Source organism: Vidua chalybeata, chromosome 10 (assembly GCF_026979565.1).
Source record: "Vidua chalybeata isolate OUT-0048 chromosome 10, bVidCha1 merged haplotype, whole genome shotgun sequence".
In the NCBI taxonomy this organism is placed as follows: Eukaryota; Metazoa; Chordata; class Aves; order Passeriformes; family Viduidae; genus Vidua; species Vidua chalybeata.
The window spans coordinates 10,031,115-10,055,500 of NC_071539.1; the positions used below are offsets into that span (position 1 = coordinate 10,031,115).

Genomic DNA, 24,386 nt, shown 5'->3' on the forward strand with positions numbered 1-24,386 from the left:
AGAGCAGAGCAGGGGCTGACAGGCTTCCCACCGCCCCGCGGCACCACCTCCCACCCCGACGCTGCTGCTGAGGGGACATGAGGACACGTCCCGGCCCCTCCATAGCACCACCAGCCCGTGTCCGCGCTGCCCGAGGGCGCGGCGGTGTCACCCCAGCACAGGTGCCCTGCGCCCCAGGCCTTGGGCACGCAGGCGTGCCGGTATGGGTGACAATTGCCTTCCCGGCACCCCGGGTCGATAACCTGGTGGCCAAAGCACTCGGTGGGCCGGGACGGCGTGCGGCCACGCCAATGGGTGCCCGCAGCTGCGGCAGAGGGAGGGAGGCTCCAGAGGCTCTGGTTAAACGGGAACGAGGCGCGGCATCGTCCCGCGGTCCCTGCCCTGGGGACTCTGACCCCGTGGGCCGGCGAGGGGAGCTGAGGCAGGCAGTGACGAGCGGCCACACAGCCACTGGGACGGAGCCAGCGAGGTGCCCAACAGGATGGATCCCACTTTGGAGCTGGCAGATGACCCCAGGTGAGTGCTGGAGACTCCCGTGCCGCTTTGCAGCCGGGCAAATCCAACTTTTTGGATCGGAACTTTGGATGATTCATTCCCTCTGTAAAGGAAGGGAGGCGCTTGGTGGCGAGACAAACCAGCCAGGCTCGGAGCCTGCAGGGCTGGGTGTCCCCCTGTCCCTGTGGCCCCCTGCAGCACTCCCGGTTCTGCTCCGCAGGTTCTCCCGCCCTTTGGTGGAGATGCTGATCAGGAACTTCAGCGTGCCGGCAGCCTGCTTCTCCCTGCCGCCCACCTCCCGGCAGCTGCTGCACCGTAGGTGGGGGGACGGGGTGGGGAGGACCCTCCTGTTGTCACTGGCGGGAGCAGGACAGGGATGAAGGTGGTAGGGTGGCCGTGGCAAGTGCAGGCACGGAGTAGCCCCAGAAGTCAGAAACTGCTGCCAGGGTCTTAGCCTCCCATCCCATAGTTCTACCTGTCGGGATGGGAACAGCTCAGGAAGAGCCAGCACTGGGGCAGGTGTCATGGGACAGGGAACAGTGGTGCAGAAGGGCCAGCTCTGGTGCAGACAGGTATGTCCAGGCATGGCACAGAGCTTCCTAAACCTGTGGAGTGCTGGGTCAGGGGCAGCTCTGTAGTAGTGGCCCCAGAGGGGACCAGACACAATGAAGACAGCTTCTCACCCCTCCCTGGCAGAGCTGGACATGGCCCAACTCATCATCCTGGGCCTCTGCACCATCATGACGCTGCTCTCGGTTGTGATCTACGTGGAAGAGGTTTCATACCTCTTCCGCAAGATCCGCTGCCCTATCAAGATGAAGACACTCTGCTGGAGCAGCTCAGCCCCTACGGTGAGCTGGGCTGTGGGGGTGCTGGGGGGCATCACCCTGGGGGGCCAGGGCCACCCAAAGGGTGCCAGCCCACAGGAGGGGGGAGTGCCAGTGTGCCAAGCTCACGTGTCCCCCAGGTTGTGTCAGTGGTCAGCTGCTTTGGCCTATGGTTCCCACGCTCCATGATGGTGGTGGAGATGGCTACCACAGCGTGAGTATCACCCACCCTGGGACAGGGCACCATGGAGCCCACAGGGCTTGACCTGCCTTCTTCCTCCTCCCCAGGTACTTCGCTGTCTGCTTCTACCTGCTGATGCTGGTCATGGTGGAGGGCTTTGGGGGGAAGGAAGCACTGCTCAGCACCCTGAAGGATGTGCCCATGGTGGTCAGCACTGGGCCCTGCTGCTGCTGCTGCCCCTGCCTGCCCCGAATCACCATGAGCAGGTGAGGGGGAGGTGGGATAAACCTCTATCCCTGGAGGGCTTTCACCCCACGCTTCTGCTGGGCTGGAAGAGAATTCCCTGGGCAGGGACTTGGGGATTTAAGAGTGCTACTGGTCTCTCTCACCATGCCAGGAAAAAGCTTAAATTGATGATCCTGGGGACTTTCCAGTACGCCTTCTTCAAGGCAGTTGCTGTCTTCCTGGGGCTGATCCTGGCCACCGATGGGAATTACAACCCTGCTGACGTGAGTGCCAGAGCACAGGGATGGGCAGGTTGATGACCTAGACAGGAAGTCTCCACCTGAACTTTGTCAGCCCAGTAATGTTTTCTGTGTGTCCCCCTCAGATTTCAGGAGAGAGCGTGGCCCTCTGGATCAACACCTTGGTTGGTGCCTCCGCCCTCTTTGGGCTGTGGGGCCTGGGCATCCTCTTCCGGCAGGCCCGGCTGCACCTGGCTGAGCAGAACATGCAGGCCAAGTTCACCTGTTTCCAGGTGAGCCCCTGTCCTGCCCAGCTCCCTTCTAGGTGAGGGGCTCCTTCAGCAGTGACGGGGTGAGGCAGCATGAGGGAAGATCGTGGGACAGGAGCCACTGCTGGGTGAGAACCCCACTGGCTGCAGGATAGTGGGAAAGGTGAAGGCTGAGAGCCGAGCAGCAGCACAGCCCTCACCACTGGGGTGTTGGTGGTCGCAGATCCTGCTCCTCCTGACGGCGCTCCAGCCTGCCATCTTCAGCATCCTGGCCAACAACGGCAGCATCGCCTGCTCGCCGCCCTTCTCCTCCAAGGCCAGGTCACAGCGTAAGTAGGGAGATGAGAGAGCAGCACCACATGCTCTCAGCCAGGCCCCTCCATCATGTGGCATGGCATGGGGGTGGGCATGGTGGATGAGGGCAGTTTCAAAAGACCCTTCTCCTCTTCCAGAGATGAACGTGCAGCTGTTGATCCCGCAGACCTTCATCCTGGCGGTGCTGACGCGGATGTACTACCGCAAGCAGGACAACAAGCCGGGTTACCAGCCCGTCAGCTTCACACCCACAGGCGCTGACATCAAAGCATGAACAGGAGGGACAAACTGGGTGCCAAGGGGTAGAGTGGGGTGGGGGGCTGGTCTACCCTGCACAACCTTCTCCCCTGGCCCTGGGGAGCTGCTGGCAGCAGAAGAGGCAGAAGGGGAAAGAACATCTTGGAACAGAATGGAAGGGTCTGAAACCTAAAAGCCTTAAGTCAAGGTGGTCCATGAAGCCACCTCCAGCCCATGGGCTCTTGTCTAGCACTGAGTAAAGAGAGATTTTTACTAGAGTCTTGCATTGGTGACTGGCTTCATATTATATCTGCCTAGGCTGAGTGGGAGATGACTCCATACAGGGGGAGGAGGATGGAGCCCAGACTAACACAGCCATGGCATGGGACCGTCACGGGATGCCAAACATCCTGTTGTGACACTGAGCTCTGGGTGCTGCTGGCTGGGGTCCCACAGCCAAGGAGAGCCCAGGCCAATGGTGATTTCTCCCAAGATATCAGGATGGATCTGACCTGTCCCTGAGGCCTGTTCTCCATGGGACTGGCTGGTCCTGAAAGCACACAGGGAGCATCCACACCTGCCAGTTAGGTGCCAGGCAAAGGAAGGAGTCTTAAAACACCCTGGTAACACTGGCAATTAGTCAATGCTGCCTTAAACAGCCTCGGTCCAGTACCAGTATCTGGTCTAGACACGGGGATGGACATCAGGAGAAATGACAATTTGCAGAAACCACTGGGTAAACTTTTGACCCCAAGTGTTCATTACAGATGGCAGAAGCACAACTCAGATCATGGTTTCAAATGAGCAGATGACATGTTAAAAAAAGTTGCAGCATTCTCCAATGCTTTTGCTTCTACCACCATCCCTGGTACTTCTCAGTTCTGTCCTGTTGCTGCTGTTCACTGGCATCAGAAAATCCTTTCCCAGGGGCTCACACCCCAGATCTACAGAGGAAGCGAAATAGGGCTGTTTCACATGAGTAGAGGCCTCCAGATTTGGCAGCATCGAACTCCACAGGGTTCTTTACTGCATGCTAGTAAACTTTTGTTTTTCCACTGCACCTTTACTTCTTTTGAAGAAGTGCTTCTTTTGAAGAGTGACGGATGGCTTAGAGGTGTGCAGAACAGCTGTGAAGCAGCAGCACTGGGTGTATCTGTGGAGATGAGGTGATCCTGGGGAACTTGGCTCATGTTTTGCTGAAAGATCAAGCTCTTACCTATTCCTGATAAAACATGACTGTGCTGGAGAAGACTGGTCCAGCAATCCAAGAGAAAACAAAACAAAGGAAAAATAAAGGACTAGACTGGGATTTCAGTGTCCAATTTAATTTTAGTGCAAGGAGGAAGCAGAGATTATTGGTTACAAGAAATAGCTCTGTTATTCCAAGCTACATGTAAAACCATGGCTGGCTTCTTACTAAGCACCCCAGATTTTGCAGAGACCAAGTATGTTAAGGTCTCTGCAGAACAAGCCATCATCCAGAACACCACTCAAACTTACAGAACACTGTTGTATAACTTGTGTTTAAAACAGTAGTAAGGCTCTAAAGCAGCCTGGCCTTTGTGATCTGGCTCAGGGAAGCAACCGCAACATCCATACTGAGGGAAGGCTGAGGAAGGGACAATGAGAGAAGAGACAACGTGGGTGATACAAAGTAAGTGTTCTACCACTCATAAACCAGAGGATTAACAACTGGCTTTTACCACGTGACTGTTATTTGCTCCTTACAGTTTAAAATCCACAGCAGCCAGCCATGCTCCCACAGCTGTGCACTCCCTGCTGAAAAAGGTCCAAGTGGCAGATTAGTGATCCCCAAAATACCCTTTCCCATACTGGTTCTGGCTTTAAGAGAAGCACATAACGTCTGTCAAGCCCTTTGGGCAGTGTGACAAAAGACCACCAAGACAAAAGCAGGAAAGAAGCTGCAGCCTGTTCCTACCACAGGGCCACCACGTGCTCTGGAAGCATCACAGTGTGCAGAGCTCATGGCAGCACTTGATGAGTTTCCTCCTTGCATGTGCTGCTCCCCAAGCCTCACATCCTGCTCTGGAGACCTCCTGGCAGCATTGCTGACAGGGCTCTGAGCTGTCCTCTCTTCCCAGCACCACAGGATACAGGCAACTCAGCTCAGCAGCTCCACCCAGAGACAGTGGGTATCAGAGGCAAACACTGGCAGAAAAGCTCCACAGCTACATGACAGCTAGGCCAGTTTCTCCAGCGCTGGCTGCAGGACAGGGTGCACCGACCTGTTCTGCTCAGCCATGAGGAGGGCAAGTCCCCTTGGGGAGCCACAGGCCACAAAGCTCAATGTGTACCACAGACACAACAGCAGGCACAACTTGGACCATGGACTCAAACAAGCATTATGTGTTTAAATAACCTTAAAAAGCTGCAGCAGTCTCTGATGCTCCTTCCATCCTGCCTCATGGAGCAGAGTGAGCAGGCATGGATTGTGCATGTACTGCACAAGCCAGGTAACTGTCACACAGAACTGGGGCCCTTCATCTGTCCAGCTGCACACACTCACATCAGCAGCAAACTGGCTGCTTTGCCCTTAGAGCAGCAACTTCATGGCACCAGTGTGAAGGACTTCTCCAGCCCCTAGAACACAGCAGCTGAAACACAGACACACACAGAGCATAGTTGCTGAGGGACCGTTTGGACAGACACTAAAACATGTAACACACCACAGACTGGAACAAGGAACTTCTCAAAAGACTAGACACATTCGTTTTCTACCTGGGCTCTCACACACCCAAGGAAATGCACGATAGCAAATGCCCTGAAGCAAAGAATCATTCTCTTCTCTCCAACAGCAACTGAGGGCTCAATTTTAGCTCAGGATTTAGCAGTCTTGTTAAGATTAGCTGGAAATACCTTTCCCCTGCAGCCCCTCTACTGTTTGGAGGTGTGAATGCTGTGCACTTTATGGGGTGTGCCAATCTACAGTGCTGCAAGTCCTTCCCGGGTGTAACTCCTGCGTGCCAAGCTGGTACCCCCTGCCCAGCACGTCCTCACTGCAACACGCTGGGAAGCTCAGTTAAGAGGCATGCGAGCACTACAGGGTCTGCTGGGTAGATTCCTATCAGCTCCAGCCCAGCAGGGATCTCTCTATTTCCTAGAAGCCTCATTACACCACTGCTTTGTGCATGGTCTCGAGGTCATGCTGGTTGAGGAACTGAGGGGTCTTCCGTTTGGCAGTGGCACAGATACTGCCTGGGGGTGGGGGGGATAAGACAGAGGAGCTGAAGGAAAGAAGAAACAGATGGGTCTTCCCACTCTCCCTCTTGCCTGAAGGTTTAACAAGGGAAAAGAAACCAAACCAAAAGCCACGCTTGAGTGCTATTCCTTGCCCTTTTAACAAATATTTTCTTAAAATATAAAAACCATCTTCACCCTGGAAACCGATAGAACGTAAACAATAAAAAGGGGATTTAGGGAGAAGGGAGAGGAGGTTTGAATGTGCTTCCAGGCAGCAGCCCTTGCTAAGAGCAACGGGTGCCTCCGAGGCCCTGTGCTCACCATCAGCCCTGTTCCTATGGCTCTCTTGCTCATTTAGAGTTCCCCAGTGGGTCTGGACTTAGGATTCAGCGATTAGCAGCCCGCAGCAAATCCTGGCAGGTAGGTTAATCCTCTTCATCCTCACTGATGTCATAAGTGACTGCAGACTCGTTCCTGGAGCGGTTGGCGGGTGAGGAAGGAGGAGTCTTGGTGGAAAAGGGCCAGCGGAAGGAGGGAGATGGGGAGCGGTCGTGTGTGGGGCTGCTGCTGGGACTCTGCTTTGGGCTGATGGCCTGCAGCATCCGGCCCTTGCCCTCCTTCAGCATGTGTTTCTGGTGAGGGAAGCAGGAGGACAGTTAGCATGGGTTACAGAGTCATGGAAATGGACACTACTTACAGCCTGTGCAGCATTTTGAGTTGTGCCCCTTCAGAACTTCATACTATTTAAGAGCAGAAAAAGCCCCAGCATTTTCTGGACTTCAGAAACTGCACACAGTGTAATCACCACTATTTTTCAAGCATTTCTAACATGAAATACCTGTGATATTCACCCAACACTGCAGGAAAGCCTGGCATAAACAAGTAGCTTCAGACTCATCTTAGGCCAATGACAAAGTGACCATCATCCTCTTGGCAGCTCAGTGGTCAGCAGGGCACAAACTGGAGTTTACAGGCCAGCTCATGGGACAGGGGAGTTTTTTCACTCTACAATGTAACTGGCATTATCTCGTTAGCAATGGCAACGAGTACTCCCTGAAAACAGGTGGCCCAAATCTGGGACAACTTGTCTGGAGACTGGCAACACACTAAGCACTGCAACAAATGCTAAACCTTTCCTCTGCTGACCCTGTAGAAGCCCTACAATGTCTGTTATGTTTCCAAATTTCCCTTTCCCCTTTTCCCACAGCAACTCCTTACCAATGCACCTTCCGGGCCAAACATCTCCAGGAAATTGCCGATGAACTCCCGGGACTTCTCTTCCCACTTCTGAATGAGATCAATACTCTTCTCTTCCACTTTCTGGACAAACTCCTTTGACTTCTCCTCTACATCCTTCACCCTCTTCTTCACCTTATCCACACGTTCCTGGAGGTGATATTTTTTCTCCTGCACAGAGAGTGGTGGATCAGAATACAACTCACCAGATTTGAGTGGAGACCATCTCTGCTCTGTGTCACTACACTGAACTGCTGCTTGCAACTCAGTATCTCCATTAGTCTGGTGACATTTCTCCTTCACTTCCATGACACTTCTTTCCTAGACTACATGGCAGACACAGTGGAGCTGTTAGACACTCTGTGACAGGCACTGGCACAGTACACAAAGCAAGATTAAAGCCAGAGATAAGCACTATCTAATAGGAGTGCATGGAAGAGGGAAATATTTATACAGCACACAGATTAGATTCGACTGACTTGCTGTAGGTCTCTGCATATCACAACAGCACCAGTCTTTCTGCTGGGTGTTTTTAAACAGGCAGAGTTACGTGCCAAAGAAAGGCCAAGCAGCCGTTACCTCTCCTGTTTCATTGTTGTTCACAGGCACAGTATTTGAGTGATAAAAAAAAAAAAATATATTTACAACTTCCAACATCAAAAATGTCTTCTGCCATGTATTCTTTCTAAGGGCTAGAGCTGCACAGCGCAGGATCAGGGCATATCCTTCTGTCCTACCCAAGCACTGTTGCTCCTGCAGCTCCAGGAAGGGAACAGTACAGTGGAAACAGCATCAGATTTTATCCTAACAAATTACTCTACCCTAAGAGGTGGCTGGGGGAAGAGGAGAGAGATGACACAGTAGCTGCTGTCAAGAACAACTTGCTCTTCATTCAAGAAAACATACATTTTGCCACAAACCCTCTCTCCAGCTCTTGGTATGACATCATCAAGACATCTTGGACAAGAGAGCAGCATTAGCAGCCCCCCAGTTCCTCTGAATGGGTCCCTGAGGCAATTTCAGGGGTAGAAGTCTAATTTTTAGTCCAAGGACACTGGTTTGGTGCCAATGCTTAGCTCTGCAGACAGGCCTTTCACTGGCACATGGCAGGACTGTGCTATCACTAGACAAGACTCTCTTCACACTTGGCAAGATTCTGGCTCCTGCAGCGTGTGGCAAGACCCACTTCAACTCACGTTGATGAAGCTGACGTTGAGCTCCTTGGCCGTGTAGCCCCGCTGCAGATTCCGCCTGGCATAGACATCGTAGTCCCGCACGATGCGCGTGATGATGTCGGATGTGGAGATGCCCTCGGTCCTCTGGGTTGGAGCAAACATGCCTAAAGTTGGGGAAAAGGACCCAAAACAGCTTGAGCAAGACACAGGGCAAAAAGCTGCTGCCACCTCTATCAGGAAACAACTTCTCCTGTCAAGAGCTCACTTGCTCTCACATCTTTGTCGTTAAATGTACAATACCAGAGCCATCCTTTCTGGGATGCCTCAGTAAGACCAAAACATGTCAAAACCCTGTCAAAATACCAGGTATTCTAATGAAAAGGTCTTCACTTTAGCTGGTTTAAATACTGACTGTGGGGACAAGGACAGGACAAGGGGTCCTACATTTTAATGGTTGGAAATATAACACTGATGGCTGAGTTTGGATATAAAAAAGCTGCATCCCCAGTGAATTTAACAGCAAACAGCTAGAGATGTCCCTCTGCTAAGTTCATGAGACTCCCCATTTGTGAGACTCTCTAAGCCAAACTGCAGTATGTTTTCAAGAGGTTGGTGTTAATTCAATCAAAATAACTAGACTGAAATTAGGAATTAATGCTGGGCCATGCTTAGGCTGGGACATGGAACAGTCCTAGTGTTATGAAGCAGGGCCCAGAGCTGCTTCTCCCTGCCACCACAGGCTCCTGGGCAGATCAGAGTGGCATAATCTTGCATTACAAATGTACAGGAGAAACTACAGAAGATTTTTGATAAGAAGCCCTGGAGAATTTGAGGGGGACTCACCTGCTTCTTTTATATGCTTATAGACATCATCACTGCCAGCAGAAGAGTAGGGGATGTCATCATGTGCAACGAAGTCGATCTGAAAATTAAAAAAACTAGTCAACATTTTATCTGGAACGTGCACATCTCCTGCTGCTGTCGAAAGATGGTAACTTTTGGCTCAACACCTCCACTCAGGGGTGTGAGAGAGAACAGCAAGACGTTCCCTCTGTTACAACAGAACGCAGAGCAGTCCCAAATTCTCAGTGGCAATTGCCTGTGAATTGTAAGCACATGACAGAGTGGAAAGAAAAGGCTGGGAATACGGAAACAGCTGCTTTAAGCTCCACAGAGAAATGGCTTGTTAATGACAACAACGGTAAACTAAGCAAGCTCCCCTGGAGACTCCTTCACCTCCCAAAGCTGTTCAACAGATGTTAAGAGATTCCTTTCACTTTATCTCACCAACTGATAAAAGGCTTTCAAGATAGCTAGTCTGGTCTCCTGGGCAGGGAAGCTGATGTATATCTGAGCTGCTCCTGCTGAAAGCAGGGAGTTGGACCAGACACCCCCCCAGAAATCACTTCCAACCCATGTAATCCTCTCCGTACTGCATTTTGCACCCATCTGTAACCAGCACCAACTTCTCCTGAAATAGCGAGAACCCTCTCAGGCTTTTTCATTATGTCACAATCTCTACATTATTTTAACATTACATGCCAGCTCAGCAAATGCTTCTACACTCCCAAGAAACCCACTCAATTCCCATAACCCAGTTCATTCTATATTTAAGGAACTTCAACAGAAACAGTTTGCTCAGGCAGAGGTCACCCCCAAAGAGAAATTCTTGCTGTAAACAGAGAGAAGCTAACCAAAATTCCAAACAGATCAGATGTCACCAATTACCCTGTGCTCTGCCAGGAACTCGGGTGTGAGGGTCCAGGGTGCATTTCTCACCACCTCGTCCACATAGCGACAGTGCTGCACAGCATCGTAGCGCTCGTTTTCGTTCATTACCGTGAAACCCTTGAAGTTGTGGGTCAGCTCATCACTGCAGACTGGAGAAACAGGCAGAGAACACTGAGTCTGGGGCACTTACCCCAGTGATTTACAGTAAAAGGACCTTGCCCACACTCTGCTGAACCAGACAGTGCCAGTAGCTGACAGAGGCTGGTGTTTCAAACCCAGCTCTTCCAGCCACAAAACACCAGGAACAGGGAGCACTGCAGGGCACTAAACTCCTGAGCAATTCTGGGCAGGCTGATTGGAGAATTTCTGCCCAAGTTGGGGACCCATACCCCAAGCCTTTAAGGTCTCCAGAGCTGTCAACACTTATCAAGAAAACCAGCCAACACAGAAGACCACTCTTCTATAAGAAATGGCACCTGGGGGGCCTGCTGGTCAGAAATCCACATCTAAAGCAATGGATATCTCAGGCTTGGAATATGAAAAAACTTATTGCCTGAACTTCTGATTTCATGAAATGCCATACCACAGTCTAGTTCTTGAAAAGTTTACATTAAAACAAAAGAGGAGTTCACAGGAAATCAAGCATAATTATTATGTTCTATGAGAAAGTAAAATAACAACTCTTCATAATCTGCAAAGTAAGATGCTGAGGAAGGAGTTCTATTTGATTATCAGACTCAAAAGTAAACAAGGCATTACCAGTCTCATTGGTTTGGATTTATTTATGTTCTAGACAAACAGATGATAAAGAGTGGGGGAGATGGTTCCCTGCTTGGAGCTAATGTTCTCCTGGGATGTGGCCTCTTGTCTCAGTCCTGGTGCAAGTTCATTGCCCTTCTCCTCACCAGTCTTCCAGAGGCACAGAACGTGGTTACACTCCTCACTATTTTAACATATTAATAGTTTGACCTGAAGTTATTTTCCTGTTTATTGTAGTGTTTATGTACATGGGAATGTCTTTCAGCCTTTAAGATTTCTAAGCTCAAGGCAGTTTGTAGGTTGGAGCAACTATTTCAGTTCTCCTCCCTACCTTCCCCTTCCAGACACTAGTGTAGCACACAAGAAGTGCAGGCATACCACTATTAGAATGCTGTCAGCAATGACTGAAACTGTGATAAGGAAACAAACCACCAAGGTTTGTTATAATTGGATGTTATAATTGTTCTATGGCAGGGTCAGAATTTAATTTTGCTTCACAAAGACAATGGAAGTTGAGAAAATTAGTTAAAGGTATTTTCAGTTCTCATACTTCAGCATCATTATGCAGCTTGACCAGGGTCAGCTCCTGATGGACAATATGCACAGCCTGATGTGTCCTCAGCGTGGGTGGAGGCATGAGCAGAGGCACTGCCTGGGCAGAGGCCCATGTACTGCAGCAGCCAGAAAAGGGGTATCTTTTTTCCTGTTACATTCTTGAAGGAGCCTGGCTGAAACACCTCTGCTAGATACCTTCAGGCATTTAGCAGGACATTCCTGGCATAATCTAAAGGCTTATGACCTAACAGACCAAATGGGGAACTTCTATTTCGAGAAGGAAGGCCTGACTCCCAGGTGTCCAGGCACATGCCCAAGAAACCACTGTGATCTTCATGCTCCCAGTGGGATCTGTTTGGCACTAAGCAACCTCCAGCAGGAAACTGGAGCTGGGGAGTGACTTGCAGGGCAATACAGGTGAACAAACGTGGAGGCACTCATACTTTAGCTGTCTCATTTATGAGTCAGAATTAGATGTTCAACTATCCCTAATATATTTTGATACTCAGATGTGCAACTCACCTGTACCTGTCACAAAATAGAGGGGTCAAATTAAAACAGCACGATCAAAAATCTTTTCCTTAAGCACTCATTTGGTACAGGATATCTTTCTGCAGACATATCCAGTCCTCAACATTTTGCAGTAAGACTCCAGCAACATTTGGGACAAGTGTCTGCAGTGAGGGTCACTGAGGCCACAAAGACAAAACCTCAGTATGCAAAATCACAGACAGAGCTAAACTGTACTCCTGCAATAGCCAAAGGTCACTCCTTACCTCCAACAATGAGGTATGTGTTTGGGAAGAGGTTCTTTGCTTGCATCAAGGCCCGGGCATGTCCAGAGTGGAACAAGTCAAATATTCCATCAGCATAAACTCTGACAGGGCGATCCACTGTGCCAAAGGAACAGAGACACAGCTGTGAATATGTCTTCCTGGAGAAGCAGTGGATGCTCATACTCACATTTGAGGACCTTCTGAAAGTCATGGAGGTGTTACAGAATGAAGCACCATAATTAGGACAGAAGTGTGAAGATAAATGCCTGGCTCTCTGCCTTCCCATGTGGAAACAAAGGTATCTGAGCACAGAGCTGAAATACAACCACATATAAAGGCAGACTGAAAACCTACCATGTATCACCCAAACAAGGTGAAGGGGAGACCAAGGGAAAAGCAAATCCTGAACATTTCTCTTCTATGGAAATCAAGTGCAGAATTAATTTTTTTTTAATAGTGAGATATCAGAGGGGAACTGGCCCAAATGTTTCAGGTGCCTGATTTCCTCCTGCCTGCCAGGATGGCATCTTAAGACCCTTACAGCATCCTTCTCTGCAGCCTGCTGCCACAGTCTGGTTGAAGGAACAGCAGCATCAGCTCCCCCAGAAACATGAAGTGTATGGCTTTATTCAAAAACACAGCTGAACTACTCAAAGAAAAGCAGACAAAATTCGGCTGAATCACTGGCATTATCAGCCAAACACACAGATAATAATAATAATAATAATAATAATAATAATAATAATGATCATCATCATCATCGTCAGAAGGAACAAAACTTCCCTCAGGCCACCAGGGAAAATTGTAGCTCAGTTCTTTGAGGGCAGCACAGGGGTAAAGTGAGATAGTCTAGCACTGCCATGTAATAGTGGGAGGCTTCTGATCTTGGGACCACACAGGACCACAGTTCTCTTGCTGCTGATAATCAAAAGCCACAGTCTTTGTATGCGATACTCTTGGGAACAGCCTGCTGCTCTCTTAGCTCAGTTCAGACAGACTCAGAGGAGTGGTGAGCAGAGGCACACCAAAGCTGCAGTGAAGAGAGGGCAGAGAGAAGACCTAACAGGAAACTGAGACCCCATAGGTCTGGGCAGAGCCCTGGAGATACCCAGAGACAGAGACTGGGAGGCAGCAAGAAGAGGAGTTGATGCAAAGGTCAGGGCTGTTAAGTTCAAGCTAAGCAGAGGAGTCAGTTTGAGGACAGCTTCTTACAATTATTTTTTAATGGTTCTAACACCTCAATCTGAAGATGCCAGAAGGCTCTGAAGAGCCAAGGATTTGGAGATCTGTGACTGCAAAAGCTTTCTGTATGCCAGAAGAGGACTGGTCCTAGCAGACCTTTATGAATGTTCATTCAGATTCTGGAAAGTGGCTGGGACATCCTTATCTTTCCTCTGTACCTGCAGCAGCTAAAGTTCCTGAGCACAGACACAAACAGCAACAAGGAAATGTGCACTGTATTTTAGTCACAGCAGGCAGGAGAGCCACCACTGCTGAATCAGAGACCTTTGTGCAGACTCTGGAGATTTTCAGTTGGAAAATTAATGCAGACTGTGAAATACACTGGATTTTCAGAACCTCTGGTAGGAAACCACAGCCAGGTCTCAATCTGAGCTGGCTCATCTCTCAGCAGTAAGGCAGATAGAAGTGCAGCATTTTTATTGTCTCTCTAGCCACAACAGAGAGGTCAGGAAAGACAGCACTGTCTGCACACTCTCTTTGGCAGGAGAGGGCCATCATCCTTCAAGAGTCAGTTGTGCCTCTGCCTCCCCTTTGGACTTGCAAAGAGAACAGTGTTTCTCCCAGCCTGGTTTAGAGAATAAAACCAGGGGGCTGTTGTTGTGGGGCTGGCCTGTGGTGTTTAATGACACTGACTTTAATTCAAATCCAGGCTGGAATGGGACATTGTGGACAAGGATATAAACTGGTTTTACTTGCCCAAGTTTCAGAAAATATGACTTTTAAAAAATATGACTTTTAAAGTGCTTAACTTTAAGCTACCTCAGAAAAACTAGTACAGAAAGTGTACAGTTCTATGGCTGTCAGTGGCTCAGCTAGAGTTTAAAACAAATACCTGTAATCTCCTCACACATACAAACTTGAATTTCAGGTGTACTGACAGGCCAAATTTCCCATGGAAACAGTTATCTAATCACAAAAGCATGCACTTAGTCATTGGCTGTGAACCTGGTCAAACACACAAGGCTGGTTCGGTCTCAGAGACATCCCAATCATACCCACACTCCCCCAAATCCAACATTTATACAATCTCCTTCCAGTCTGTGTTCTTACTTACAAGGGGTCCCTCTCATGGCTTCTTCATACGTCACTCTGATGTATGGCTTGCTGTAGTCAATCTCCACTTCATCTGAGAACGGAGCCGGTTCCCGCAGTCCCTAAACAGCCAGGAAAGTTTCACTGTGAGAGTGCAAAAGTGAGGGCAGTTCGTAGTGGTAGCACTGCCACCACAGTGTCCTAGTCAACACTGCCCCTGCACAATTCAGACATGTGTACTAAAAGACTAATTAGTGTAAACCTCAAAACAGCCTTGCAAGCTGATTAGCCTGAGTTTAGAGAAGAGAGAGAGAAAGGTAGACTTTAGTAGACAGTATTCTACTGGAGCAAGAAAATCAGAGGGTCAGAGCTGCAGCTGCTAAACTCAGACTTTTGACAAACAGCAGCTCACAGCAGCACAAGCCAAGCTTCAAACCTCACTGTCACAGCTCCATCTGTGTCCACTCTGGCAAGACCATCACTCTGCTGTGCCTGAGTGCTTGTGCTGTGATGTACAACCTGTAACAGCTCCTTGATTTGAGTATATGAATAAGCAGAAGAGCAATACCAACTGCAGCACTAACTGTGAGGGAATGTGTGTGTTGTGACCATTTCTGGGCCATACAAGTGAGAGACTGACCTTGATCTGTGGCAGAATAACTCCAACTGCTGCAAGAAAACCCATCCACCCTGCTAGCTTGACAACAGCAGTACATTTAATCAACAGCTGAACTCCAGCCATCATTTCTGGTCTGCTCTGAATGGAAATGAAACATCTGCCCTTCCCATTACAAAACAAACAGCTCAATTTCCTTCTAGCTGGAAGGTGTAGGGCTGCAATGGACATCTTGTTCCTGAGTGAGAACACTAGGAAACAAGCTTGCGAATCATTACAATAATACCTTCAAGGTGAAAAGGGCAAATCTGCAGTTTCCTCTCTGATTTCCTGTCCCACTGCAGAATCCTGGCAGCGTCCGGCACCACTGCAACCAGAGAAACCACTGCTATTCTGGCCAGTGTCAATCCTTATTAGAGTGCTTATAGTGAAATGAACAGGAAAACAAACACTGACCTCGACATTCAAACAAGCTGCTACTGCTGAACATCTCCTTTAAGTTACTGAGGGCTTCACATTTCACACAGCACCTCCTCTACCAGGATCCTTACTCTCAGATAAGACCTGCAGATCTCTCCTCTCATCACTGCCATTAAGTCTAGGACTTCCCTATAAAACCAGATTCTTGGCAGTTTAGTTGAAGTTAGGAATAAAAGCACAAAAAATCCCTATCAAAATTATCAGAGGAACACAGAGACATGTCCTTAAAAGGTCCTGCCAGAATCTTGCCCTTCCCTTGCAGGGCCAGTGAGGGTCAAAACTCAACCTGATGTGCACAATACAACAGGCTTATGTGTCAGCAGGTTTGTTACCACCATCTGCTGCTGAGCCCTGCTGCTTCAGGGAAACATTCTGCCAACAGCTGCTGAGTTGGGAGTGGAAAAGGCTTCAAGGTAATCTCACAGTTAGGCAATACTATTACTCTTGCTATAATAAATAAAACTTTTGCAAAAAGAAGAAAAAAGAAATCTTTCACCAGGGGAACTGAGTTTGCTAAAAACAGGCAGGAAGCTTAGAAAGTGGCACTTGTCTTATGCTGTTTGCCGATGCTTTATTTCTAACAGAGGACTTACAGCAACTTGAAGATCGACTCCCACAGAATAAATAACCTGCACAGTTCTCTTTCCTTACTGAAATACATGAGATCTTTAAGAGTTTAAGAGGGACAGGGTGGGTTTTGGCAGCAGTGAAGGACATGAAAGTTCTGTGGGATAAGTCACACAACAGCTCAAGCCTCCATCCCCAGTGCCTGCCTCCCCAGTTCTCACTGCTGGTGCTGCTCTTACTTCATCACCACTGTCAATGCTCTGTGACAGGGCTGAAGCCCTCCTGAAGAGCAAAATGTTGTCATCGAGGAGGAAGATTGCAACACATCACCACATTCTGCCAAGGACCATGACCCTGGTATGACGTGGCAGGGATGGTAGCTGGCTTTTGACAGAGATAAGAAAAGAACAACTAGAGCACACGTGATGCACAGGACAGCTCCAGGAAGAGGGCAGAGAAGAACTATAAAAAGCCAATTGTCGCAATCTTGTGGCAAGGACAAGTTAAAGACAGCCCTTTTCAGTAGCATTAACTGGATCAGACCCCCTTCAGAAAAGATCCCACTGGCTTTAGCTAGTTAAAGCCATCCCAAGGTTGATCTAGAAAAGAAATCCTTTCAGTTGTTTGTTGTGGTTTTTTTTTCTGGACACTCTCAAAGTATCAGCAACATAAATGCTGTCTCCCTCCAGACCAAGAAAATCAAATGAGCAGTGATCTTCCCAATGTGTCAGAGCATGGATTCAACAGATCACTTCTGCAGGTGCTTACAGGCTTCAGACCCTCCTGCAGCTCTTATGTGCTTCTCCTGAGTATTTCTCCCTCCCAGTGGGTCACTTAAAACCCACCTGTGAGAAATGCCTGCTTCTCTATGGCTATCTAAATGCATGCCTCTTTGGCTCAGCTTAAGTGACAGGCTGGACACACCACAAAAGCAGCTTAGCAATGCTTGCCTCAGACCTAATTTAAGCCCACGTTGTAAGTATGTTATTAGTATGAACAAAGGAAGATTCCAAACTGGATTTGCAAGAAGGAGAGCTACTGTCATTTGCTTCTTATCCCCTGCCTCCAACCTTGTTTTCTCTGTCCACAGATAAACTACCACCTGTATCTTTCTGCAGTTACAGCTCAGTGTCCTCATCTCACAGGCTCCCAAAATTGTTATCTCTGCTTACTTACAAGTGAGCGTCGGGACATTTTTGGAGGGATTCCATCCAGCTCTGTTGCCCCATTAGGGCCTGATCCATCTTTTCTTCTCTTTCGGGAATTCAGCCTGGATGAGGTCGGTGGCTCCATCTTGCCAAGCACGCCCAGAAAGAACTGGAACAAAATAAAGGAGAGGGAAAAAAGAAAAAAAAAAAAAGAAAAGAGATATTTCTCAGTTCTTCCAAAATAGAATCAGTCAACAGCAGGCACAGTGTACAGAAGGTCAGTGCAAAGACACAGCCACCTCACAAGGGGCTTAGCCAGTTGTATTTGGCATCAGCTGCCAAGGCTTGACAAACAGTGCCTGGTGGGAATACTGAATCATTTAATGCAACTCAGAGCTATTCTGCAGAGAGAAGTGTGCAGCAGTCAGCTGGCTGGAGAGACACTGAAACAAGAGTTGCAATGCAAATTAGAAATCATTACTACGAGGTTAATAATGCTATTTTCGTATCTAAAAGGCAATCTAAAGATTATGGCATGCCCAGTTCAGGTTTAGCACTTGTCCAGCTATCATTTGGATTCTTTACCCTTTACAGCCCCAAGGGCAGCTGGTGGGTGTGCTGCATCCCTGTACAGTCCTAAGAGAGGAAGGTCTATGCAGAAGGATAAGGGAGAGGGAACGGCTTGTAACTTAAATTACTTTAAACAGGCTTGCTGTTTGCTTTGCCGTTTGTGTAAGACCAAGCTGCAGCTCCCCAGTGGGGACAGGCCACCTTGGGACACCTGCCACCGTGTTCCCCTCTCGTCCCTTGTCCCCACTGCAGTGATGACTCAGCAGATGGTGAAGCAGCTGCTGAAACTACATTAGGCCACACTTCTGGCACTTTATATACTAGTTTGCAATTAGTGGTGGTTCAGCTGAACTGCTTCTCTGATGAACAAACAGACATACCACCAATTTGGGACAGAAATTGTGACAGTTATAAAGAAGGAAGTTATCTGTGCTTTGGGCTGGAGTCACTGTACCTTTCCAGAAGGGCCTGGAGTATTAGTAACTCCCCCTTCATACAGCTGAAGCAAAAATAGGGATTTATAGGAAGGCATGGCAATGAATATTCCCCTTCCAGCTGCTGCAGGAGTTAGAAATGGGTGTTAGATTTGCAAAAACTAAAAAACAGCATTATCTCTCTTGTTGACTTGAAGGGTGCACCTCTCCAGTGCAGCACAAGGCACTTCTGGCCTGCTGTTCCCGAGAGCAGCATGACCCCTCCTCCCAGCAAGGATCCTTAACGATCCTAATGTGCGTGCTTCAACTCCCTAATAATAAGAGTGGGGTGGAATTTAAAACGTCTCCCCACCCACATGCAGTGGGTGTGCTGGAATGTTAGGTAGGGCAAGTGCAAGGTGTGACAAAGAGCAGATGCCCATCTGAATACCACCTTTTTCTGCAGTAGAGGGGCCCTGCTGAATTCTACTTGGGATGAGCTGCGTGATGAACTGTGACTGCCCTCAAAGGGCCACTGGCAAAGCTCTGCTGTTTGGCAGCCAAGAAGGGTGTGTTTTGTGAAAGAACTGTTAAATAGCAGATTTAGTGATTGGACTTACTCAAGCATACATGACTCAAGGTTAAGGAATGCTCCAAAGTAACAAGTCAAATGCAGTTTAACAAGATGCAAAAATCTCTCCCTCCCCACTGAGCATCAGCATGATGATACCTCATGGACAGTTTTAGGGTCAGACACAGCTGAACTGGTTTGGGGCTACATACATATAAGTATCCCTGGCTGCTCTGCTAGACCTACTACAATACACTAAGAACAGGGAAAGAGAATCTTAGGTCAGTAAGGAGCCAAAAAAATATTGTGGAGAAGACAAAAGTGACAGTGAAGAGCAGCCACAAGGGCATTCCAGAACTGTGTGACCCATCCAGCACTCACTGTGAGTCAAGCTTGCCGTTTCCCCCATTCCAGTAATTAAATTACTATTTCCTGAGAACAAACATATGGGAGAGTTCAAACATAACCTCAGGCAAAAAAGTTTGGAACCCTCAGGTCCAAGTCTTCAAACATTTAAGCAAGCATTTGACTTTCAGGTGAGATCCATGCTATAAACGCAGCAGCTTCCAGAGTGCCTCTGTGAAAACACAGGGTATGACCCAAGTCATTCTTACATTTTGCAAGGTGTAATCTTGCAAGCACACTCTGAATCAGTCATTTACCACCCTGGTCCTAGCAGAAACCATGAAGTTCAAGAAAAGCAGCAAATGTCTGTCTCTGGTTCAAGTAACACCAAATTCATGGAAACACAGGGGGGAAACAGCAGCTGATTTTCTCGTATTTGGTTAAAATAATTTCACTGTGCTTCAAGTCACCTGTTGGTCTTTGACCACTTCTTTCCTTCCCTTGGGAGAGAATTAAAAGGTCTGTTAATGTGCTGAATGCAGAGATTCTGAACCACTGCCCAGCAAAACATCAAAAGCAGAGGCTTTGGTGCGGAAGCACAGACACAGCAGCCCCACACACAACCAGGTGAAGCTCTTCCCCCATCAGTGTGGCCATCAGAGCAACCAGACTTCACTGCACACAAGTACAGACTCTGCTGAATTATCAGCAGCCCCTTGCTGCTGGGTGCAGATCTCATGGCCAGGCAAAGAACTGCAGGTCACAGTACAGGACAGCACTGTCCCAGCTCAGGAGAAAACTCCAACAGCTTCTTCCAGCTCCTCCCACACCCAACCATCCACCCTAACTTTTCCATTTCTCAGGGTATACATAGTTAGTTAAATGATGGCAAACAATAACTTAAGTGAATGGATTCCAACTTGAGAGATTCTATTATTTGCAGTGCATTAAATCAGCAGCAGTGGTGAGACAGCATCAGTCACACAGCAACAGCTCTACCCAGTGCATCAAGTGAGAAACCAGCTTCAAGGGTGGGATAAATATGCTCTGTCTGCTCTGACCTGACAGGTGAGATGTTGCTGAAGTAGCCTCTGCAGTGTCCAGACACCTCATGAGTGACACAGCTCTGTTAATTACTCAAATCAATGCAGAAATGAAACAATGATTTTATCACTATTCAGAACTTTAAAACCTCTGTCCTGTGGCTAGTGCATTTCTGGCAAGTCCTCCCATCACCAGGCTTGTCTTCATAAAAAATGGGAAACACACCACACTTTACTGCAATAAACCTACTAATCTTAGAATGCTTCATTTTGACCCAAGTGACTAAAATAGCATCCCAAACAATTATTTACCAACAGTGGGATCCAGCATCTGTAGCCGAGTTTAACACATGAGGACACAGCTTTGCTTCCCCAAATATATAAAACACTGCCTGTTCTAAAATTAATTACATTTGCAGCAGATGGGGAAGAGGAAAGAGAAGATAACTCTCAAAGCTCATTCTGAACACTCCAAGATAGAAACCAACCATAACCAGAAGAAAGAGCCTTGCTGTAAAATATTAACATTGTTCTATTTTAAGGTGTCACCCTCCTGCATTATTGAGTTCATGTCTGAATACAAGATACTTCTCCAAAGGAGCAAAACTGGAAGTGCCCTGTTTGGAAAAGCCACGGGCATATCACAATCCCTGCACTACTTTATAAAACACTCAGGGTGTTTCTTCTTCAACTTATTTCTTTGGTGCGTCCTGTATCAAAGAAGGGCCTTGCATCACCTGCCAGCTAAGTCATCGAGAGAAAGAGAGACCTGCATGGGCTCTGCAATGAGCAGTTGACTGCCAGATGAGAAAAGAGTTGCTTTTCCTGTCAGGGAATCACTGAATCCCACTGAAACACAGCCACTTCTGGGAGGGGAAAGAGGACAAGTATTGATTACTAGAAAGAAAAAAAAAATATATAGGCAGGGAAGGGATTTAAAACTTCTCCCTTAGTGCCAGTTAAGTACACCATCATCAGAGGTGGAATTTAACCACAACACCAAAGTTGACACCTCTGGCAGGTGGAAGAGGTCAGAGTAGGCCCAGCAAATCTTCCTGCTTAGTCAAAGCTTTACCTCACTGTCTGCATCTTTAAGGACAGTGCTGCCGTTTTTTAGTCTCGGTGGTGTCAGAGAGCTCCAGCATCACACTACACCAGAGAAGCAGGTCAGATCTTTCTGCAGCCTAACCACACTGATGGCATGAGGATCTGACCCATCTGCCTTTTTTTCATGTCCTGAAGAACTTCTTGGAGATTAACTGCAAACCTACATCAGTAGCAGGATTTCTTCTGCCACTTCTGCTGCTTTTCACTTGCGGATTTACCTGTGAAGCAAAATAAATGGTGCTACTTAAACCGAAAACGATCTTGCTGAAACAACTCAGTAAATGCTCCAGCCCAAGGCTGCTGCAATTTTCACCAGGGACCCAAAGCACAAGACTGGCAGCTGGACCAGTGAGGCCCTGGGACACCCACAGCTCCCTGGGTGGCACTGCCTGCTCCAAGGCTGTCCTATCGTCCCTCTGAACTTGGGAGGCGTTGGCACAGTCAGATGTGACTGTCATGTGCTGCTTTGCCTAAAAGAGCATTGCACTTTACAGGAACAAGATATTTCTCTTCTGCTGACTCATCTGCAGACAACACTACTAAACTTTGCACTCTGCCAGCTGTCTGCAGAGAATTGCCTTGACACATGGACAGCATGTAAGCAAGAGCCTCAGGGAACAGGCAAAAGTCCTGTCACTTCAGATAGGTCCCTTGCCAGGCTATAAAGTACCAAAGTGACCCTACATTCCTCTGCATTCCTTGACCATAGATCGAAGAGAATCCTTTTCCCCCTGTCCTCCGTCATCTGCAACACCCAGTCTCCAATTAACCTTACTGGTGTGTATCCCCATGGAGATCTGTGGAAACACAGAGACCTGGGAGAGGTTAATGACAGAAGACTCATCATGGATTTCTCTTCTATCAGTGCTTAAAAATCTTGCCCAATCTCCAAGGCAACTTCATGCGCAGCCCAGGCTTGCCAGGCCCAGCTCTGTCCCAGCCTCCAGACTCAGAGCACCTGCCTAGAAACCTGCTGGCTGTGACCCAGCCTGCTCGCCTCCAGACAGACTGCAATGCTCCCCACAGTCAGCATCTGCTCTACCTGGATGGTCAAGCCCTTGAGCCCCTTGAAAAGGTTACTGCAGGATCTGGCACGGTCCCAGCCACTTGTAAAACCCAGGCTGCTTCAACTACTTTGGATCAAGATCAACAAAAGCAGCTGTCCCACAGTGTGTTAAAAGCCACATGAACACATAAAAGGGATTCCCGTCCAGCCAGTGCCACACATTGGTCCAACAGCATCCACACCTTTGCTATACCTGCTAAAACAACCCCCCAGGCCTTGCATCTCCTGCTGCTCCAAGCAGGCTGGTAACATCCTCTCAAGCAGAAGCTCTGGTACCCATGTCCTGCAATTGATGGAAAAATGCTGCATCTCACCAACTAAGTCCCAAATGGCTAAAGATACTCTGCCTAACCACAACTGAAAACAGTTCAGTGTGGTCACCTAGATAGTGTTGCTAAATAATACACATAAAAAAGGGAAACTGCTGTCAAGACCTCTGTAAATCCACAGCCCTTCTAAGTATACCATAACCTCCAGGCACTGAGTGTCTTGACATGTGACAGCCTCTGCTGGGTGAGTGAAGCAGCAGAAATAGGGTTTATGCAGAATACCAGAAAAGATAGTGTCAGGGACCATAAAGTGTGAGAATAGGCAGCCATTCTTACCTGACTTCTGCACTCTTTTGTTTTTAGGGATTCGCAACAAAGCTTCTTGAGACTGGAGGTGTAAACCTCTTTTAGAAGGTTTACACACCAATACCAATTCCTTGCTGCAACAGTTATTGTTTGTGGCTCTTGGTACAGTGATTTCAAGAGTGTTACAACCCAGATCTTGCAGCGAGAAACTTTAAAATCAGAAATTTTAATAATTGTGTATATACGGCAAATTTATTTGGGAAATAATGCATGGGTATTTGTCATCTGAATTTCAAAACCAAACACAGTGGCTGTCCTCAGACCCTGGGGTCCTGCAGATGGAAACCCAGCATTATCTGCTTCTGACCACCCCAACCTTTGCCAGGTCGTGGTGTGGCAGAATCACAGGGTGGGGACAGAGAAGGCCACCTGCAGCAGCCTGCACCTCCCTCCACAGCGAGTGCGGACTACAGAGGAGCATCACAGCTCTCAGAACTCCTGAGGACTTTAAGTCCCATTACAAAACCATTAATCAGTGCAGCCAGGACTTCGCTGGACACAAAAAGCGGGTTAGAGAGGACGTGTGCGTCCGCAGCAGCTGGGTCACACCTTCCTCCGCCGCAGCCAGGGCCACCTCCTCACTGTCCTCCCTAGGCCTTGCCTGTGTCCCCTGGGTGGAGGGATGTCCCCAGGAGCCCCCACGCTCCAAGCGCTGAGGGTGCACTACAGAAGTTTCCCACTGATCTGCCTCTATCTTCTCTCAGCTGCCAGTCCTGCCATCCCGGAGGATCACGCCCGAGCCCCGGCTGCTGCCCAAGCCCCCACAAAGGGGACGCAGCGCATCACGACCACCCCAGCAGACACTGCCCTCTTGGCCAAAGCCAGCGCGCCGCGTCCCGACCGGCCAGCACGTCCCGAAGCCCCCAGCCTGTGCCACGGCCACCAGACTGGCAGAGGGGCCCGGGCCGGGACCCCTGACCGGCTCCGCAGGGGGAGCGTGCGGTGCCCTCACATGCCGCCAGTCTAAACCCACTCAACAGCCTCCGCTCCCGTGACAGGCACCGCTCCGCTCCCTGTCCCCTGCACCCGCAGCCCCCTCAGAGACAGCCCCCCGCTCCCGCCGCACGCCCCCCTACCAGCGCGCCGCCGCCGCTCCGCAGCCCAGCCCGGTGGGTCCGGCCGCGCCGCCGCTCCCGGCCCCGCCCCGCTCCCGCCGACGCCAGCGGGGCGCGGGCGGAGCCGCTGCGTGTCCGCCCGGAACCACGGGAAGGGACCGGCCCGCCGCGGGGAAGCCGCGTCCCGGGAATCCGCGCCTGGAACCTCCGTTCCGGCTCGCGACGGTCCTGCCCCGCGGTTCTGCACGCCACAGAATATCCTGAGCTGGAAGGGA

General features: G+C 49.0%; 2 protein-coding genes across 4 annotated transcripts; one reads left to right on the top strand and one right to left on the bottom strand.

Annotated features, from left to right (window-relative positions):
- The first annotated feature begins 328 nt into the window (after positions 1-328).
- Positions 329-3,066, top strand: SLC51A (solute carrier family 51 subunit alpha). The gene is made up of 9 exons (XM_053951777.1): positions 329-516; positions 716-810; positions 1,192-1,346; positions 1,463-1,536; positions 1,611-1,769; positions 1,901-2,012; positions 2,114-2,260; positions 2,460-2,565; positions 2,689-3,066. The coding sequence occupies exons 1-9, from the start codon at positions 482-484 to the stop codon at positions 2,823-2,825; spliced, it is 1,020 nt and encodes a 339-aa protein (XP_053807752.1). The 5' UTR covers positions 329-481; the 3' UTR covers positions 2,826-3,066.
- A 1,026-nt stretch (positions 3,067-4,092) lies between these two features.
- Positions 4,093-24,216, bottom strand: PCYT1A (phosphate cytidylyltransferase 1A, choline). 3 transcript variants are annotated; one of them, XM_053951772.1, is made up of 9 exons: positions 24,133-24,216; positions 17,335-17,475; positions 14,518-14,617; positions 12,222-12,338; positions 10,129-10,280; positions 9,244-9,322; positions 8,422-8,564; positions 7,208-7,396; positions 4,093-6,621 (listed from the first exon to the last, which is right to left on the bottom strand). In XM_053951772.1, exons 2-9 carry the CDS (start codon positions 17,449-17,451, stop codon positions 6,415-6,417), a joined length of 1,104 nt encoding a protein of 367 aa, XP_053807747.1. In that variant the 5' UTR covers positions 17,452-17,475; positions 24,133-24,216; the 3' UTR covers positions 4,093-6,414. The 3 variants fall into 3 exon arrangements, with proteins under 3 accessions (XP_053807747.1, XP_053807749.1, XP_053807748.1); XM_053951774.1 differs by lacking the exon at positions 24,133-24,216 and adding an exon at positions 21,520-21,564; XM_053951773.1 differs by lacking the exon at positions 24,133-24,216 and adding an exon at positions 21,324-21,498.
- Between the last annotated feature and the right edge of the window lie 170 nt (positions 24,217-24,386).

Coding starts and splice junctions, on each gene's coding strand:
- PCYT1A (XM_053951772.1), bottom strand. CDS start 17,451: ATGGAGCCACCGACCTCATCCAGGCTGAATTCCCGAAAGAGAAGAAAA. Junction 12,339..14,517: donor AGCCATGAGAGGGACCCCTT/GTAAGTAAGAAC, acceptor CCTTTGGCACAG/TGGATCGCCCTGTCAGAGTT. Junction 10,281..12,221: donor CACATACCTCATTGTTGGAG/GTAAGGAGTGAC, acceptor CTGTTTCTCCAG/TCTGCAGTGATGAGCTGACC.
- SLC51A (XM_053951777.1), top strand. CDS start 482: ATGGATCCCACTTTGGAGCTGGCAGATGACCCCAG. Junction 517..715: donor GAGCTGGCAGATGACCCCAG/GTGAGTGCTGGA, acceptor TCTGCTCCGCAG/GTTCTCCCGCCCTTTGGTGG. Junction 2,013..2,113: donor GGAATTACAACCCTGCTGAC/GTGAGTGCCAGA, acceptor TGTCCCCCTCAG/ATTTCAGGAGAGAGCGTGGC.